The 18224-nt window shown below is 31.2% G+C and overlaps 1 protein-coding gene across 24 annotated transcripts in view; it reads right to left on the bottom strand.

The window, feature by feature from the left end:
* LOC100723598 (tyrosine-protein kinase Fer) overlaps window positions 1–18224 on the bottom strand; it is a 449398-nt gene that overhangs the window by 274359 nt on the left and 156815 nt on the right. For 14 of the 24 annotated variants that reach the window (XR_010043814.1, XR_010043815.1, XM_063238109.1 and 11 more), the window contains 2 exons: window positions 17107–17310; window positions 2162–2284 (listed from right to left, as the gene is read on the bottom strand). Coding sequence is in view for 15 of the 24 variants with exons in the window: in XM_063238109.1 (XP_063094179.1) it covers window positions 2162–2284; window positions 17107–17310 (327 nt within the window). In the remaining 9 variants the exon portion in view is untranslated. Of the gene's footprint in view, window positions 1–2161; window positions 2285–4739; window positions 4847–17106; window positions 17311–18224 lie in introns of those variants that run through there. The other 10 variants (XR_010043816.1, XM_063238116.1, XR_010043817.1 and 7 more) reach the window with 8 other exon arrangements.

An 18224-nucleotide genomic window follows, 5' to 3' on the forward strand; every position in this document is an offset into this window, starting at 1 on the left:
GCTATCTAAGGAAAAACCCTGTTCACCCCAACTCAATTCCTCAAACAGCGAAAATGCTCAGATACTCAGGCAGCTCGACTGTTTTACTTTGCTTTAGACCCCACAGGTCTTGTCTTTAAAACATAAACTTTTCTCATAGCCATACCTTATCCCATAAAGCACAGGAAATAATGTATTCTGTGCTAGAGTTTGGAAATAAAAATTACTTGAAAATTATCTCTCATCTAGATACTTGGCCCCACATAGAGAAGTTACGATTTGAAAAAAGTAATACAGTTTTTAAAGTTGAAATATCTTGCAATACATTGAAAATTGTAGGTGCTTCCAGGATAAAGAGGAACTAGGGGAATATGCAACCACAAATTCAACTCTACAGAGAATACTACAGGATATTCTAAAAAAGAAAAATACAAAGAATCCAGAAATAGTGGCAAAGAGGCCACAATGAATGGAGCAGAAAACAAAATGAAGAAGACAAACTGACAACTAATGACAGAGAAAGAGCTCAACAGAAATGAGGCAGAGAAGATTGGATGATAGGAACAGCTATTTTGGAGAAAATGACGTCTTAATAGGTAATACTGATTTAGTATCATCTGGTTTTGAAGTCTTATCAAGCTTTTGTTCTTCTGTCTCCATTGGTCTAAACAGGTTGTATCTCATTGGATTTTATTATGTATGATAGTATAAGCAAAAACTTTTAAAGACAAGGAGATTATACAGAAACCATTGTTCATTTTCTGTTGGTTGATTCTAAATACCCTGTAATGCTGTCATTCTCTTAAATGGTTTTACATTGTTTTGATATATTTGATGCTACAGTATACGAAGTTATACTCAAAGATTTCAAGGAAAGAGACAATATGGTAACTACTTTTATGTCAGGATTATCTTGTGGTGAAACACTATTCTGTTTAAATGGTTATGTTTTGATCTGCGCTGTTTTGCTGTTATGCCCTCTTTTATCTCAATCTCTACTTCATTATTTACTTTTTTATTGTTATCCTTTTAGTTAAGGGAAAAATAAATAAAAAGTAGCAGGATATATTATAGTAACCCACTCTGACTTTCCATTATCTTGATTTAAAGCCCTGTATTACTCTCACCATCTTGTTTTTTACTGATGTTCCCCTATTCTGTTTTGCTTGATAGTACCAGGTTCGAAAGTTTAAGCAACAGCTGTGAAGATAGTGAGATTCATTATAACGCCCATTCTCGTTGACTATTATCTACTTTTGAAGACCTATGTCTCCAATGTTTTGGTTTTGTCGGTTTTGTTCTTTACTGTTTTGTTCAATTTTATTATAACTGATGATATAGGTAATTCTATTAGAGATAGCGGGAGGCATTATAGTAACCATTGTTGATCACCTTGTATTATGCTTTTACATTATCTATTATGTCCACCCTTTTGATTTGATTGACTCTGTTCTGTTATGTCACAATTGGTTCTACTCCCTTCCCAAAAAGTAATAAGAACTGTGGGAGCAAAAAAACCCAAAATGGGTAATTGTCATTGTACAAAAGAGAGGAAAAGAAAGTGCTCTAAACTATATAACTGCATGTATATATAAGTGTATAAGATAGATAATGATATCACTGAGTTTTGTTGGATCATTGAACAGAACTGTTTGCAGTCTCACTGTTGGAATGTCCACTTTACAAGCTTTAATTTTGTGACTTGAACAATTATTTCTAAGATGACAATATGTAATCCATTAACTAGTGATTTCCTACTGTTTATTTTTTCTGTAAATCTGTATAACTTGTACCCTTTCTCTGCTTTTTTTTCTCCTTAAATAAAATTAAAAAAAAAAAAGAAAATTGTAGTTTTCAAAATTAAAATTCTACTTTACTCCTAATTGCTATACTCTTTTACTTCTATATTTTATTAGGAACCCACTGAAAGTAAAGAAAGGCTTCAAATCTTTTAAGAAAAACTGGAAAACAAAGACAAAAATCAGATTGTTTATATCCTTGTAAATAATGAATTGAAAGGCGATCTTAATAAAACTAAAGATGCACACTTCATTTGTATTGGTAGTAGTAGCATTCACAAAATCTTTTTGTTTCTGACTTTGTAGCATATGATCTAAAAACTCTATTTAAAGTGGGAAATATTAATTCAAATAAGTAAAAACTTACATATTTATGCACCTACCTTAGGAACAGGATTCAGGAGAACTACACCTGATTTCTTAGTGATGACTTGTTTTGTTGTATAGTGATGATCTATCAGTTGAGGGATGCTTGAAAATCCAGGGCCCTCAAATCGATACAGATTCTGAAAAGATGAAAATAAAAGGAACATAAATATGAAGAGACTGCTTTAGAAAGACTACATTCATTATAAAGTAAGTTCTACTTAATGAAAACTATCATTGGACAACATGCTCAACAGTACTGAACTATACACTTAAAAATAACTAAGGGGCAAAAAAGAAATATATAGAGAGAAATATATAAATACTAAAATCTACCTTTTGGCAAAAAATAATTTGCATAAAAGTAAACATAATTCAAACTGTTAAGAGAGTAAAAAGAAAAAAGAAACTCAAAGGCCTTGAGTTAAAATTATAAGCATGTCAAAAACAAAGCATGGGACATATTGATGGTAGGGAAGAAGAAATGTGTTTACATTTAACTACATATACTGTATGTTCTATTAGACAAAATTTTCAGTATCAAAAATATTACAAGTGTGTAGTCTAATACAATATTTGAATACTTCTGATGATTTATCTTATATATTGTAATATTAGATACATTGTTTCAACTTAAGTTTAGAAGTTTAATGAAGCAACTTGGCAGGGGGCCATTTTGTAAATATCTTCATCTTATGCAAAAAGAGGGCAGGGAGATCCTGTGAGTGCTACACAGGCCTTAGGGCGTAGTAGACTTCTTACAATATAAGGGAGGAAAAGAGGCTTGTTCTCCGCCCCCATTTGCTCTTCCTGCTTTTGCCCTTTTCTGCTGCCTTTAAGTGTTAGCCCTGTGCCATGCCACCCTGCCTTGGAGCCAGCTGATTACGCATGAACTGAAAGCTCTATAAACTGTGAACCAAAAAAAGTTTTCCTTCCTTAATTTTGGGTGTCAGGTATTTTGTCCCAAAAAGGAGAGAAAAGTAATCAAGACACATATTAATATAGTATTAGTTGCTCTTATATACTGAAATTTTCATTAATGTTACCAAAAAATTCATTCATATACTTCTGATAAAGAAATAAAATGCCCCAGTGACAAATCTTAAAATACTCCATGCTCAAATCTTAGCATTTTTCTTATCACCAGGTATGAAAGCAACATTCCCTGGATGCAGTCAAGACACCTTTCCTCTGTCTTCATATTAAGATATGACAGTGGGTAGGTTATCATGTAATGAATTGGTATCAATAAATAGAAAAATAAAAAAAATACTTCATTGGAAAAACTTTTCAATGCAAGAAGCATTGCAATGCAATGTAATAAAAATTTCCAACTGATTATTCACGAAGATTTCACCTGTACCTACCACAGGAAATATGTGGGTACAGATATGGATACGTATCATTTTAAGAAAATTTAAAAATAGAACTTCTTATCTCATAGAACTAGAAGGCAGACTAGACATCTAGAAAGAATAGAACACGGTAGGAAGGAGAGAAGGATGGAAAATGGGACATTGGCTAACAGGTACCAAAATAGTTTTACCTAAGAGGAAAAAGTACTGTAGCACAGTAAGATGATTATACTTCACCACAACTTACTATAAATTTTGAACCAGAAGAAATGAGTTACAAGGCTCCCATCACAGAGAGAGAGAGACAGACAGACAGACAGACAGACACAGAGACAGAGAGAGAGAGAGAGAGATATTTAGAGAGATAAAAAGGGTAATTACACTGATATAATCACTGAATTATACTGCACAACTATGCTGCATCAATTAAAAATTTTGTAAACTTGGAACTTTCAAACCTGTTTATATTTGACACAATTTTCAATAACTAGGAGATTATTTTCTGAGTAAATGGTTAAAGACTGAAAGTTCTTTTATTATAATATAAAATAAGGCTCAGTTTACCAGAACTTAATTTACATACAACTTTTTAAAAAAAATTTCCTTTTTATCATTTGAGAAACAAAGATGCAATTAAAGAGACAGTCTAAGATGCAGTAAGGAGATTATGCTTACTTCACCATTTATGAATATACAATTAACACAAGGCAATATTAATTAGATATGGTTACAGAAAATTCAAGATAATTGTTAACAAGTTCCTACAGAACTTTTTTCAAAGTCACTAGGCCAGCTGTGATACATCAGCTCTGATGTTTAAAAATATTGCACATGGAAATATTAATGTATTTCTAAGTAAGTTCTCACTCTCAGTTTATTCACTAGTGAAACAGAGATGATCTTGGGGCCTCCTCATGAGTAAGTATGATCACTAGGCATTAATTTTCAAGCCACTTTTTCCTAGAATATGGCACATCATACACTCTCAATTACCACACAAACAACAAATCCTTCAAAATTATTCCAAATCAGGATATACAAAAACAAGCATTTTCAAGAATGCAAATGTAAGTTTCATTTTCTCAAAATCTAATATTTATTTGTGAATAGCACATTTATCCTGAAAGGCATTCTTACACGAAACTGATTAAGAAATGACATACAAAAATATATACAAGACAGAAGTGTAACATGTAATAAGTAATAAACACAACCACATGCCAGGTGTGGTGGCACATACTTGCAATCCCAGAATGCAAGAGGCTGAGGCAGGAGCATCTTTGCAAGTTTGAGACCAGCCTGCACCACAAAGTCAGCCCAAGGCCAGCCTGAAATTCATAGTGAGACCTTGTCTCAAAAAGACCAGAAAAAAATCGTATTTTAGTCCAATATTTTCCTTCTTCCCTTATCTGTCCTTAAGTCTAACAGCAGTTATATCATCATTCAGGAATATATTTAAGAAACATGATAAAAAAATAGTGAATGCTACTGAGGAGTCCATCTAACAGAAAGGTAGGAACATAAAAACACACAGCATGCCCTTATCTACCTCACTGACCAAATCTGGTACTGTATAACTTCTGACACTTCCTCAAACTCAAAATGATATAAAAGGTAAATGTTCTGAATCAATTCACATCACCAAGGCAATCATGATGGCACAACTAAAATTTTCAGAAAAAGGACTTCCAAAACTGCTTAAGAAAGTGTCAAGATCTAAGGAATTAGTGTGCCTAAAAGGAGGGAAAGTATTTTGAGAGGGGATTAATAGCAATATGTCTCTTATTGTAACAAAATTTTTAGATATTCACTGCATTTTCAGATCACCTTTTACTCCCTCTTCAGGATCTGCTGTTTTGCCACTTGATTCCTTAGAAGCTATGAATTATAGCTCGCTTACTGCCTTCCAGTCTTTTATCAAAGTTAACTTTTCAGTGAGATTTATTATGGTCATCCAACACAATGCCCAATATCTGTCTTCTCATCCCAACTAAATTTTTTTACTTCAATGAATCTTCTCTTTACAACATATCACTATCATCATGTGTAATTTATCTGTTTACCTCTGTCACCATATATCTTACGTATCTTTTCTCATTGTCTTCTCCCCCTGCTTCTGCCAGAATGTAGGCTCCCTAGGTGATCAGTTTATTCATTGGTTTTGTTCAGCAAAGTATCCCCATGGCTCAAAATTTGTGTGGTACATACTGCGTGTGTCAATATACATATATGAATGAATGAAACACAGTACAAAAATGTGGCTGTGAATTTAGACAACATAATTAGAAACAGACACTAGTTCAATCAAAACACTGACCTATAATATTTAATAAAAAGATTAAGTTCACACATAATGAAATTTTAAATCAACTTCTGATGCCATGCCCTATGTAAAATTCTAAAATACTTCCACGACTATAGAACTACTGAATAAAAGTGAAGATTTTCAGTTTCTCTTTCTTACTGTATGAACATAACCAATTTTGAATTTATTTTTAAACAATCTGGGATAACATCTTATTAAAAAGTTTCTGCACGTTAAAAGAAATCTCCAGCATAGTGAAAAGAAAACCCACAAACTGGGAAAAAATCTTAGTCTACTGTCCCTCAGACAAAGGACTTCTGTCTAAAACATATAAAGAATTAAAAAAAATCAGACCCCCAAAATTCAAAGATCCAATCCAAAAATGGGCATCTGAGATGAATACACAGTTCTCAAATGAATAAATACAAATGGCAAATAAACACATGAAATAATGTTCACCATCATTACTCATTAGAGAAATGCAAATTAAAACCACACCAAGATTCCATCTCACTCCAGAAAGAATGGCCAGGATCAAGAAAACTACCAACAACAAATGCTGGAGAGGCTGTAGGGAAAAAGGAACTCTCCTGCACTGTTGGTGGGAGTGTAGACTGGTGCAACCATTGTGGAGGTTAGTCTGGAGAATTCTCAAAAAGCTGGGATTGGAAGTCCCATTTGATTCAGTTATTCCGCTTCTAGGCATATACCCAGAAGAACTGAAAATATCATACCACAGTGATATATGTGCACTCATGTTTATAGCAGCACAATTTGTAATAGCCAGATCTTGGAAACAACCTAAGTGTCCATCAACTGAGGAATGGATAAAAAAGTGGTGGCATTTTTTTATACAATGGAGTACTACTCAGCTATAAAGAATGATCACATTGAGATATTTATAAATAAATGGATGCAACTTGAGACCATACTCATAAGCAAAATAAACCAAACTCACATGTATAAATACCATATAGTCTCACTAGTGTAAGAAATGGTAAGAGTACATAAGAGTTTATGGTAATCATGATTCCCCATTACATTGCTTTGGAGCCTTATAATGTTACCATTCATTAGTTGGAATGGTTTTATCCTGGGTTGTTTGATTCTATTATTTGTGATGGTATGAACAGCTATTCTGAAGAAAACAAGACATTATAATAGCCAGTGCTGATTTAATATCATTTTGTTTTGAAGTCCTACGTAGTTTTGTTCTTCTGTTTCCACTGGTTCTATCCTGTTATATCTTACTGGATTTTATTATGTGATAGTATAAACAAATCTTTTATGGACAAAGGGATAATATAGTAACCATTTTGCATTTTCTGTTATTTTGTTCTGAATGCCCTGTAATACTTTCATTCTCTTTAATGATTTTATACTATTTTGTTATGTTTGATACTATTGTGTATGAAGGTATACTCAACTATTTCAAGGAAAGAGACATTATGGTAGCTACCGATATATCGTGTTGTCTTGTGGTGAAATACTGTGTTGCTTAAATTGTTCTGTTCTGCAAATAAAATAAAGTAAAATAAAATAAAATGAACAATCTCTCTGACCAATGAAGTTCTAAGAGTCCTAACACTGTCCGAAACTGAGTAACTCATTTTGTTAAAGAGGGAGCTACAATAATGAACCCACAAAAGTTATAAAGTTTATCTAAGCAACTGAAAGATCAAGAATAGAACATGCTCCTAAACTATTAAGGACTTATTTCTTTGTACATGAAACATTCCAAATTTTACATTTGATCTTGCCGAAATCTCTGTAAATTTCTTCTAACTCAGCTGATCAGGAAGCAGGAGTGACATATAAATAATTTTTAAGTATTCTATATTGCTTTAAAAATAATACAAAAAACTCAAGACTTTTTTTTTTGCTTTTGAAACAAGTTCTAAGTTATCTGGGCTGGCCTAGAAGTCCCAGGCTCACACAATCCTACTCAGTATCTTCAGGCTAAGTTTAAATTTACAGACTAATTTTAATTAAGAGACTTCTTTTATAAATATAGATTGGTATAAAAAATTATAAATTTCCACAAATTTCTACACAGATCATTTTGTTCTTGACTGTATTACATTTTAAAACCTCATAAAACATTAGTAAGTAAAAATTATAAATACAAAATATAAAATACAAAAATATATAAAATACAAAGTAAAAAATATAAATACAACAGGATGTTTAGAAAAGAGAAACTGCATAAATCCATGACTAAAATATATCCCGAAATCTGAAACCCCTTACACTGAATCCTTCAAGAGATTATCAAAAATCAGATCCTACAATACATAATCTTTGAATTTTTGCCAAAAGCATGTATTACTCTGTTTTCAAAACATTTACTACATCTAGAACTTGTTGCTCAGTTATTCTTGCACTACTTACAAATCAGTCATGCAAACAAATTGAAAACATAAAAGTCAGAATCAGATTTTAAAGCTCTTCACATTTCTGGAGAAACTATTGTGTAAGGAAGCCAGACAAACCAGAATAAGTACACAAAATAGGAGGTAGATTCAATGAGTGTACAATTTGAAATAATATGCCTGAGCAGAGCTCCAGGAGAAAGAAAAAATCAATACCCACAGTTCAGGATAATAAGCTGGCTTAAGAAAAAAACGCAAGAAGAAAAATTTTTTAAATTTAAAAACAAAGAAAAGAAAACCTATTTCTGAAAAAGGCTGAAATATTATGAAATTTTAAAAGGCTAGAGCCAAAGATGTAGCTCAGGTACAGCACCTGTCTGGCAAGCACAAGGTCTTGGTTAGATTCCTAATATCAAAAAAATAAGACTAAAGCATTCTTTTTTTGGTAAATATCTAAAATTAAAAACAAAACAAATACAAATAGAATGTTGATAATTATAAATAACTAAATAAATTATAAGTAACTAAATCAGTACACAAGGAGTGCTAAGACATTTGGAAAATAGTATCAATAAGTTTTCAGATTTAACTGCCTCAGGTTTAACTGCCCTAAGCTTCTTTGTTAAAAGATTTATTAATAATTGTGTTTTACCTGTATTACTACAGTTTACAATTATATAAAACATGTGATTTATGAATGTCTCTGAGCCTTCTTCATAGAGCATAAACACCACTATTATATCCCTGGGCCTTAAATAGTACTCACACGATTAGCAATTCCTAAAAAATAATATAAATGTATTTTGAGGGTAGCTTCGTATTATTGTGACAAAGGAAATATTTCAAGTCTCAACTTACATGCCAAGGGTATAGAAAATAATCCAACAGTTTCATTTTGATTTCAAGTAGTTATTGAATTCCCTTCAGTATTTGAACAGTAGTTGTGGAATGGAATAAAATAATTCTAAGTATGTGAAGATAGGGCCACAAATTTGGGATGAATTTTCATGTAAAAATATGCTGGACATAGATCTTTTGCAAATGAGAAGAGGACCAAGACGTGGAGGGACACAAAAGGGAAGGGCAAAGGGAAAAAAGAATTAAGAGAATTAAAAGAATTAAGATAGATTATGTACATGTGCCAATTCCTCTTGATAAATACAATCAGATGTATTGCAAACATGCACTGGTTAGAAAAATAGTTCCTGCCTCAGCCTCTCACAATGCTAGGACTTCAGGTGTGCATCTAATGCCCAGCCCGCTAAAAGGGTATTAGCCAGGTTTATACTTGTGGCTACGTGACAAACTGCCTGGTTACCTGCAATGAAATACCATAAGGATGGTACAGTAGATGGAAGACTAGCTTTGCAGTTTAATCTTCGGTCAGAACTAAATCTATATAAACCATATGTCTGTATGGTTTGTAAATGCTAACAAAACAATAACTTTTGCTTTTTGTTGCATAACTTTTCATATTTATGCTAATAGTTTCCAAGTGAATTAAAGTTGGCATACTTTTTTGATAATACTGTTTTAGCTGGAATAGTCTATAATACCCTTTATAATACAATTTATAGAGTATGACACACAAAATCACTACAAAACTTGTTCTAGGAAGGGTTGTTAATAAAATACTGTGTTTACAAAATGTTGGCAATATTAGAGTATTAATAACTTCCTTAAAACCATTAGCATCAATTTACTTGAAGAGCCTAATGTTATGGCAACAAAATAAAGTAAATCTGTTATATTTGTAAACTAAATCTATCACTTCAAAATGAACACAACACATGACAGATAACCAACAAGTATTCACTGAATAAACTGCTAAATAACTGAGCTAGGCAATTTTTTATTATTTATTTTTTGACTGCCTCATAACCCTCACATTTATGAATTTTAATGTGATGCTTTGATTCACAAATAAATACATTGAGTACTCAACTCAGCAATTATCAGACCTGTTACCTAAAGTTTTATTTTTTGTAATAGTATTTTTAAACGTCTCTTTTCTAAATATTTTTAAATATATAATTCATTACTGTTAATTATATTCACCCTTCTGGGCACAGAACATAAAACTATTCCTTCAATCAAAATATTAACATTGTGGTAATTGATATACCTCTCCTCCTCTTCCCTATTACCCCTGGCCTCTAGGAACCAGTATTTTTCTCTCAACTTCTATAACATCAACTTTCTTTTAGATTCCATTTAAGAGTGAGATCAGTACTTGAGCTTCTTTGTCCTATTTATTTCATTTAATGTAATACCTTTCAGATAACCCATGTTGTCACAAAGGGCAGTATTTTCTGCTTTGTTATAGTTGAATAGTACTCCACAATTTACACATACCACATCTGCTTTACATGTGCACCTAACAATGGACATTATATGATGGCAATTATGAACAGTATAGCAATGGAAATGCAGGTGTATTCTCAGAATATTGATTTCATTTTCTTGATTGCATATATAGCACTGGCTTTGCTGGATCACATAGTAATTCTATTTTTCATATCCTAATGAACCTCCATATTATTATCTATAATAACTGTACTAACTACATTCCTTCCAACAGTTTATAAGTATTCTTCTTTCTTTATTTCTTCTTGATAACAATCATTCTTATTGGGGTGAGTTGGTACTTCATTTTGGCTTTTATCTGCAGTTCTCTGATTAGTGATGTCATTTTTTATATCTATGATGCATTTTATATACACATATATATAATTTTTGGTAAATATTTTTTCAGATTCATTAGGTTATCTACTTGCTGTTTTTATTTTTTTGCTCTGAGCTTCTAATTTCACATTTGTTTTTGTTTTCCTGTGCCTTGTGAGTCATATCCAAAACCCAAACATAGGTCTAAAGTATTTTCTCCTGCTTCCCTCTAGCAGTTTTATATTTCAGGCCTTAAATTTTGTTGATATTTGTAACTAGTGAGAAACAGGACTCTAGTTTCAGTTCTTCTGAATGTGGATATACAATTTTCCAACTGCATTTACTAAAGAAAATTTCCTTTCTCCATTGTGTATTCTTAATGACACTCATGTGTCAAAAATCATCTAGCTGCAAGACATAGGGTTATTTCTGGGCACCCTATAATCTGGGCTCCTACCAATTGCATTGGTCTATGTACCTTTTAAAAGGTCATGAAGCCATATTGTTTTGATTACTGTATGGTAGCTTTGTAGTGCATCTTTAGGTCTGGTTGTGACATACTTCCAGCTTTTGTTCATTTTGCTTAAGATTCCTTTGGCTTCAAGGCTTTTATGCTTCCATACAATTTTCAAAATTACTATTTTTTGACTATGTAAAGAAGGGATACTGGTATTTTGATGGGGATTCTTTTGAAGCCGTAGATCATTTTTGGTACTTCAAACTAGTAATAATGACTCTTCCAGGTCATAAACATGAGATCTCTCCATTTATTTGTATGGTTTTTAAAATTTCTTTCATCAATGTTTTGTGTTTTCATTATGGAGCTCTTCTACCTCTTTCTTCAATTTGTCTAGACTTGTCTGTAGCTATTGTTAAGTAGAACTATTGATTCATTTTGCAAATACCTCATTATTAATATAGAGAAATGCAAATAATTTAGGGATACTGATTTTGTATCCTGGAACATTACTCAATTCAATAGTGCCAACTTGTTTTTAGCTGCCTTTTGGATTTTCTATAAACAAAACAATGTCATCTTCAAACAAGGGACAATATGACTTTCTCCTTCCCAATTAGGCTGCCTTTTAATTCTTCCTCATATTTAACTACTTTGGCTAGGACTTCTGTTACAATAATGAATAAAAGTGGTAAAAGTGAACATCCTTGTCTTGGGAATAGATACTAAAGAAAAACTTCCTTTAAAAGCTTCCCTATTCAACACTGCATTAGCTATAGATTTGTGATGTACAGCCTTTATTATGCTGAGATATGACTTTCAAATATAATCTGTTCATTTTTTTACAAAAAGTGAGACTAACTCTATCAAATGATTTTTATGCATCTATTGAAATGACTGGATGGGTTTGGTGCTTTATTTTGTTAATGTCTTAGGTGTATCATATTTGTTGATTTGTGTATTGTTGAGCCATATATTCCAGGAAAGGGCCCCAAATGATCATAGTAAATGACCTTTTAAATGTGCTATTAAATTCAGTTTGCTAATATTTTGTTAAAAAAATTTTGCATCCATATTCATCAGGGATGGTGGCTTATACAAGTGGTACTTTGGTCAAGAACTTGATTCATTTCACGATTCTGGGGATTCATATTCATGTTTGTGGGAGAAGATAGCTGCAGCCATGATCTTTCTTGAATATGGAGTTGATAAATGGAAGTAATGCTTTTCTGAATGCTTCTGTTCAAGATCAAAATTGTTGGGCTGGGGATTTAGCTCAGTGGCACAGTGTCTTCCTGACAAGTGCAAGGTCTTGGTAGCCCAAAAAATAACAATACAAAAGAACCAAATTGTTCACAAGCCAATTTATTCATAAACTAGCATTTGTGAAGCAAGGTATTATGATAATCTACTTTCTGAGCATATTCTTGTCTGGTATTGGATCAGCATAATACTAGCTTTCTAGAATGCATTTAGAAGAGTTCTGTCCTTTTCAATTTTTTTAGTAGTTTCAGAAAAAAATTATATTAGTTCTGCTTTAATTATCTGGTAGAATTCTGTTGTAAAACCATCAGGCAATGGGCTCTTCTTTGGTCGAAAAAAGAAAAAGTAAATAACCATTTTTATTAATAAAATACTTTATTAATAGTGTTTTACCAAAAGTAATCATTTATTACTGATTCAATTTCATTGCTCATTTTTGATCAAGTTTTCTACTCTTTCATGATTCAATTTTGGCAGTTTTTTTGTGTCCAGGAATTTGTCCATTTCTTCTTCTACTAATTTTTTCTTATTTTTCTAGTTCTTTGAGACACATTGTCATTTTCTCACTTCAGATTTTTCTACTTATTTGGTGGAGACATTTATTGCTATGAACTTTGCTCTTAGAACTGCTTTTTCTGTATTCCATAAGTTTTAATATGTTCTATTTCTATTTTAGTTCATCTCAAGGAAGTTAAATTTGTTCTCGGGTTCTTTAATATTCTATTGATTGCTCAGAAACATATTTTTTAATTCCCATATTCTTACCCTATTTCAAGATTTCCTTCTTTTATTAATTTCCAGTTTCATTCCATTGTAATCAGAAAAAGTACTTGAATTATTTTGATGTTTCTCTTTGAATTTGTTATGACTTGGTGGTCTGCTATATGAACTGCTCTGCACAATGTTCATGTGCAGATGAGAAGAATGTGTGTTATATAGCTGTTAGATGAAACATTCTGTAAATGCTTATTAAGTCCATCTGGTCTAGTATACGGTTTAAATCCCATGTTTGTTTGTTCATTCTCTAGTTGAATGATCTATCAATTATTAAAATAGGATGGTATATTCTCCGACCATTTATTTTGCTGTAAACTTTTTGTTTTACACATGTATAAAGCTAGTGAACTTCATATATTAATTACCACTTCTGCATTTGTGTTACGCTATTTACTGTTCCATATCCTTAGGAAGGTATAACACAACGTAATATGCAAAACTAACTTCCTGAATGAATTAACAATTCTATTACATGGAGGATTTTTTTGTCCAAAGTTTTATTTTAAAATACAAATTATTTTGTCATTTTATATCAACACCATATGTTCATCTAGATTTTCTGGTTGATTCAATCAACTTTAATTATGTACCTTTGCTATTTTTTTTCACGTTTTCTAGTAATATGTAACTAGGTTTTAAGCTTACTCAGAAGACAAGGCATACATTTTTCAGTTCCACATCCTTATGTTGCAAAACATGATACTTTCTAAAAATGAGTCTTCAGGAAAAATGTTAGATAAATAAATTAGAGAAATATGAATTTGTACTTCCTATTAATAGATCCTATTAATAACACTATCAATTTTTCTGGCTACATATTGTCATATCATACAAATTTTTTCTCATTCATAAAAGCAAGAATGTGAATATATATTTTTTATCATATGGATGGAAAGGTTTTCAATCTCTATAAAAATCTATTAATATTTATGACAAAAATACGCAGCTTTAGATATAAATTCTGAACATGGTTTTATATCAAACACAATAAACAGGGGAGTAATTGGAACAGGCTGGTATAATAACACTAGAAATAGACTAGATTCAGAAACTCTTAGCTATGCTTTGTAAAAGTAATATATTTGTTGTTCAGTAAAAAGTATAGCTTTTATTGCTTGAACTAGCTAAAACAGATATTCTCTATTAGAGTGGTAAAAATACAAAACTTCAAAGTATCTGTGTCCATCTTTGTCAATTACAATGTTCACAGAATGCAAACAGTTTTATACCATGAAAAAAATTTTTTATACCCATATAAAAGTAAAGCTCTGAAATAACTACCACTTAGACTCTGACAACAGCAATGTTGGCAAAACACCATTGTGAGTAAAGCAGCATCCTGAACCTAAACACAAAATTCTAAAACACTGTTTAATCACTATTTAAATTTCACAAATCCCATAGGAACCAAAAAGGAACTTATACCTTCTAATTACATTTTACTTCTTATAAAATACATTTGTACTTTTCTCAAAGTCATCAAATATAAAAATGCTTAATAGTTGCATAGCACTTCACATATTACAAAGCATATATTCACTGATTTGATTCCCATAAAAATTCTATAGCAGATTATTATACTTACTACTTCCTAAACCACAAAACATATAAAACTTTATAGAGTTGAAAACAAAACACAATTTTTCAGACTCCAAGTTCAATGTTCTTTTCATTGTTGTATAATTTTACTCTTTCTTCCTGCCCTTTAAAATCCATTACTACTGTATGTTCTCTTTCCTTAGGACACCTGACACTTCATTTATACAGCTGTTAGATTATAATCTAAGACTGGATTATAAACCCCTTCTTTAAAATATTATAGGCACTCAATAAACATCTACCAATAAATGCCTCCATTCATTGAACCCTTATAGGTGACAGATACATGAAGAAAGCAATAGAATAATTTTAGCTCATAGATGATTCATTTGAAAAAAAGACTGAACAGGAATTAAAAACTTCTCTAAGCCATCTACCTTAAACTCTACTGAAGAGCTCAACACTATACTGTGAAAGTCACTAGAATAAAATTAAGCAGTAGGAAACGTGAGAGATTAACTGATACACAAATGCTTTTATCTTTAACAGATATATTTGTAAAATTTTATTGATAGATGTCATAATCCTCAACTGTGAACTTAAAATACTCTTATTTTCTTTTTAACACTCTTTTTTTCAAATTCCAATAACAACAATAAGTGATGATTTCCAAGTTTACTCTCTTCTTTCTGTCTCCAAGAATTTTAATTTAGATTTCTATAGCTATATTTTAAACTGCCAATGGTAAGGGAAATATTTTAGACTTAATTTGTGATGTGCTGCAAAAATAGTAACATTTAGAGCTTTAAAAATGGGAAAAAATTTATATAAATAATAATTAGTTTACACTTTACAATCTTTCCTTCTGTTCTGCTAACAAGATCAAAGTGGTGGGTTATCGATAGGCATAATTTAAAGGCACATATATATAACAGCTTGTCAAGGAAATAATAACCAACACTGCAATAGAAACAGGAGAGTTTCTCAAACAATAGATTACATGTATGAAACTTGGCAAATATGATTATCAAGTGGAGGTGCCGAATACAGTGCATAGTTAAAAAGTGTCAAAATTATAACACATTTTAATTAATGTTTTTTAATCCATTTAAATGGCATTCATTTTTATTTAGCTATAATTACCAGATGTGACTACTGAATACTACTTAGCCACACACTTTCAAATAGTTAATTTTACAATATATGAATATCACCTCAAAAAATATATACATATATTTATATTTGTTACCAATAATACACATGTATGATACTAAGTTACCAAAACTCTATGCATTTTATCTAGTGACCTTGGGCTCAAGCTTTCCCTAAGAAAATTAGTATCACCCTCATCTCTGGACACAAACTAAAATCCTATAGACAGCCATCCTGAAAATGCATACTGTGTGAAATGAAGGAAATAGAACAGTGACAAAGAAAATTATCAATTCTTTTGAATGCCAAAAATTCCCATAAAAAACATCTGAATTAGTAAAAGCAAAATTTTTGAAATTATTCTTCATCTTGTTAATGTTCAATAAAGAAAGCACAGCAAATAGAGGTTATCAACTTTTAAAATAATTTAGCATTAGAAAAAGCAATATGAATAAATTTATAAAATTTTTCACTAAAGAGGAAAAAAGTCCTTAATAAATCATAAGACTAATTCAAGTGCTGTTTCACATATTAAGGAATTTCATTATCATTATTCAAGAAAATATTTGTTAAAAATGTCTCATGGCGGAGGCTGGGGATTTAGCTCAGCGGCATAAGCACCTGCCTTGCAAGCAGGCGGTCGTGAGTTCGGTCCCTGGTACCGATAAAAAAGGAAAAGACAAAAATAAATAAATAAATAAATAAATAAATAAATAATAAAAAATTAAAAAAAATGTCTCATGGCACCATTTTGAAAACATTTCAAGGGACATTGTATAACTTTAAATTTCCCTAGAAAAAGAAAAAGTATATATATATTTACATTTTCGTTTTTCATCTATAATACCTTTACTGTTCAATATATTTTAAAAACTCATATTTAAGTATATTAAGTAATATACTGGTATTTTATAAAGTATAAAAGCTATTTTAATGTAAAATATTTAAAATGCATATTTCCTTATTGGGCTTAAGATACTAGTTAATTTTGAAACCTTAAATCATTCATCATGACATTACAATTAAAACCACAATTAACTATATTAAAATATACATAAAAACTAAACTGGAAACGTACATCAACATATTGCATGATAAAGTGTCTCCTTTGTCCATCAGAATATACAGAAAGGACATATTCACCAGGTTTCCCATGTCTCTCTCGCACCAAGAAGTCTCCTTGCTGTTTTAATAGTTCTTGGGCTTCTATCCTGGGAATCGCACCATGGTACCAGTCATGCTCTGCCAGGGACTTCTGACTCACGACGATCACCTCAGAGTACTGAACAAATAGTTGTTAGAAAGTGAGTTAGAGAATATAATGGGTTTTTCCAGGTAAAAGTCACAGCAATTAAAAATACTTCTTACAGAAGTTCCTGTCTTTGATGACTTAAAAACTATATAAACATCTAAAAGTTCCATGATTTTTAAAGAAAGTAACTTCTAGAGCACCTAGAATTGCAAAATACATGTTCTTCAATATTCTGTTACTTCTTCTATCATATAATGGTACATACAATATTTAGAGTTAATATTATAATTTAACATATCACAAAAATAATCTATATATTAAAATTTATTACCAAAGGAATAATGAAGAAAAAGGAGTACTACTGGGGACATTTATTATAAAAATAATTTTTTAAAAAGTTATTTTTTCTAGAATAAACATTTGATTACATAAGCCATGAACAGTCCAGTTTCATATGCTCCATGAGCATCATCTCAGGTTTGTTTTATGCTTTGCTGAATCTTTTCTCACTCATCTGACTTCCTTAACCATCCCTCTGCCACACAGCTGCTCCTGCTCCTACACAGCAATAGTAGGTAAAGCCTTGGAGAAATGCATCACTGAAAAGCACTAGCAATTAAAAACACATGGCAAAACTACAGGATAATTATAAATGATGAACACAGGATAAAAGGGAATTACCATTATTTTAGGAAGTCAAATGCTAACACCAAATAGCAGAGATAATTAAGATTGAGTATAATTCTTCAAAAACTTCCTGATACTAGATGTAATCATATATTTTCTGATCATGAGTGAAAAATTTTATTGTTGTATTTTATTTGTCCACAGGAACTAAACTAATCCAGATGGTAAGAATATAATTAAATTATAAAACTATGCATTATCTCTTAAGGTTCTCAAGCTATAATATGCATAATGCCTTACAAGAAGATAATTTATAA

Source organism: Cavia porcellus, unplaced genomic scaffold (genome assembly GCF_034190915.1).
Source record: "Cavia porcellus strain 051 isolate PalLab524CR breed Dunkin Hartley unplaced genomic scaffold, mCavPor4.1 scaffold_27, whole genome shotgun sequence".
Taxonomy (NCBI): domain Eukaryota; kingdom Metazoa; phylum Chordata; class Mammalia; order Rodentia; family Caviidae; genus Cavia; species Cavia porcellus.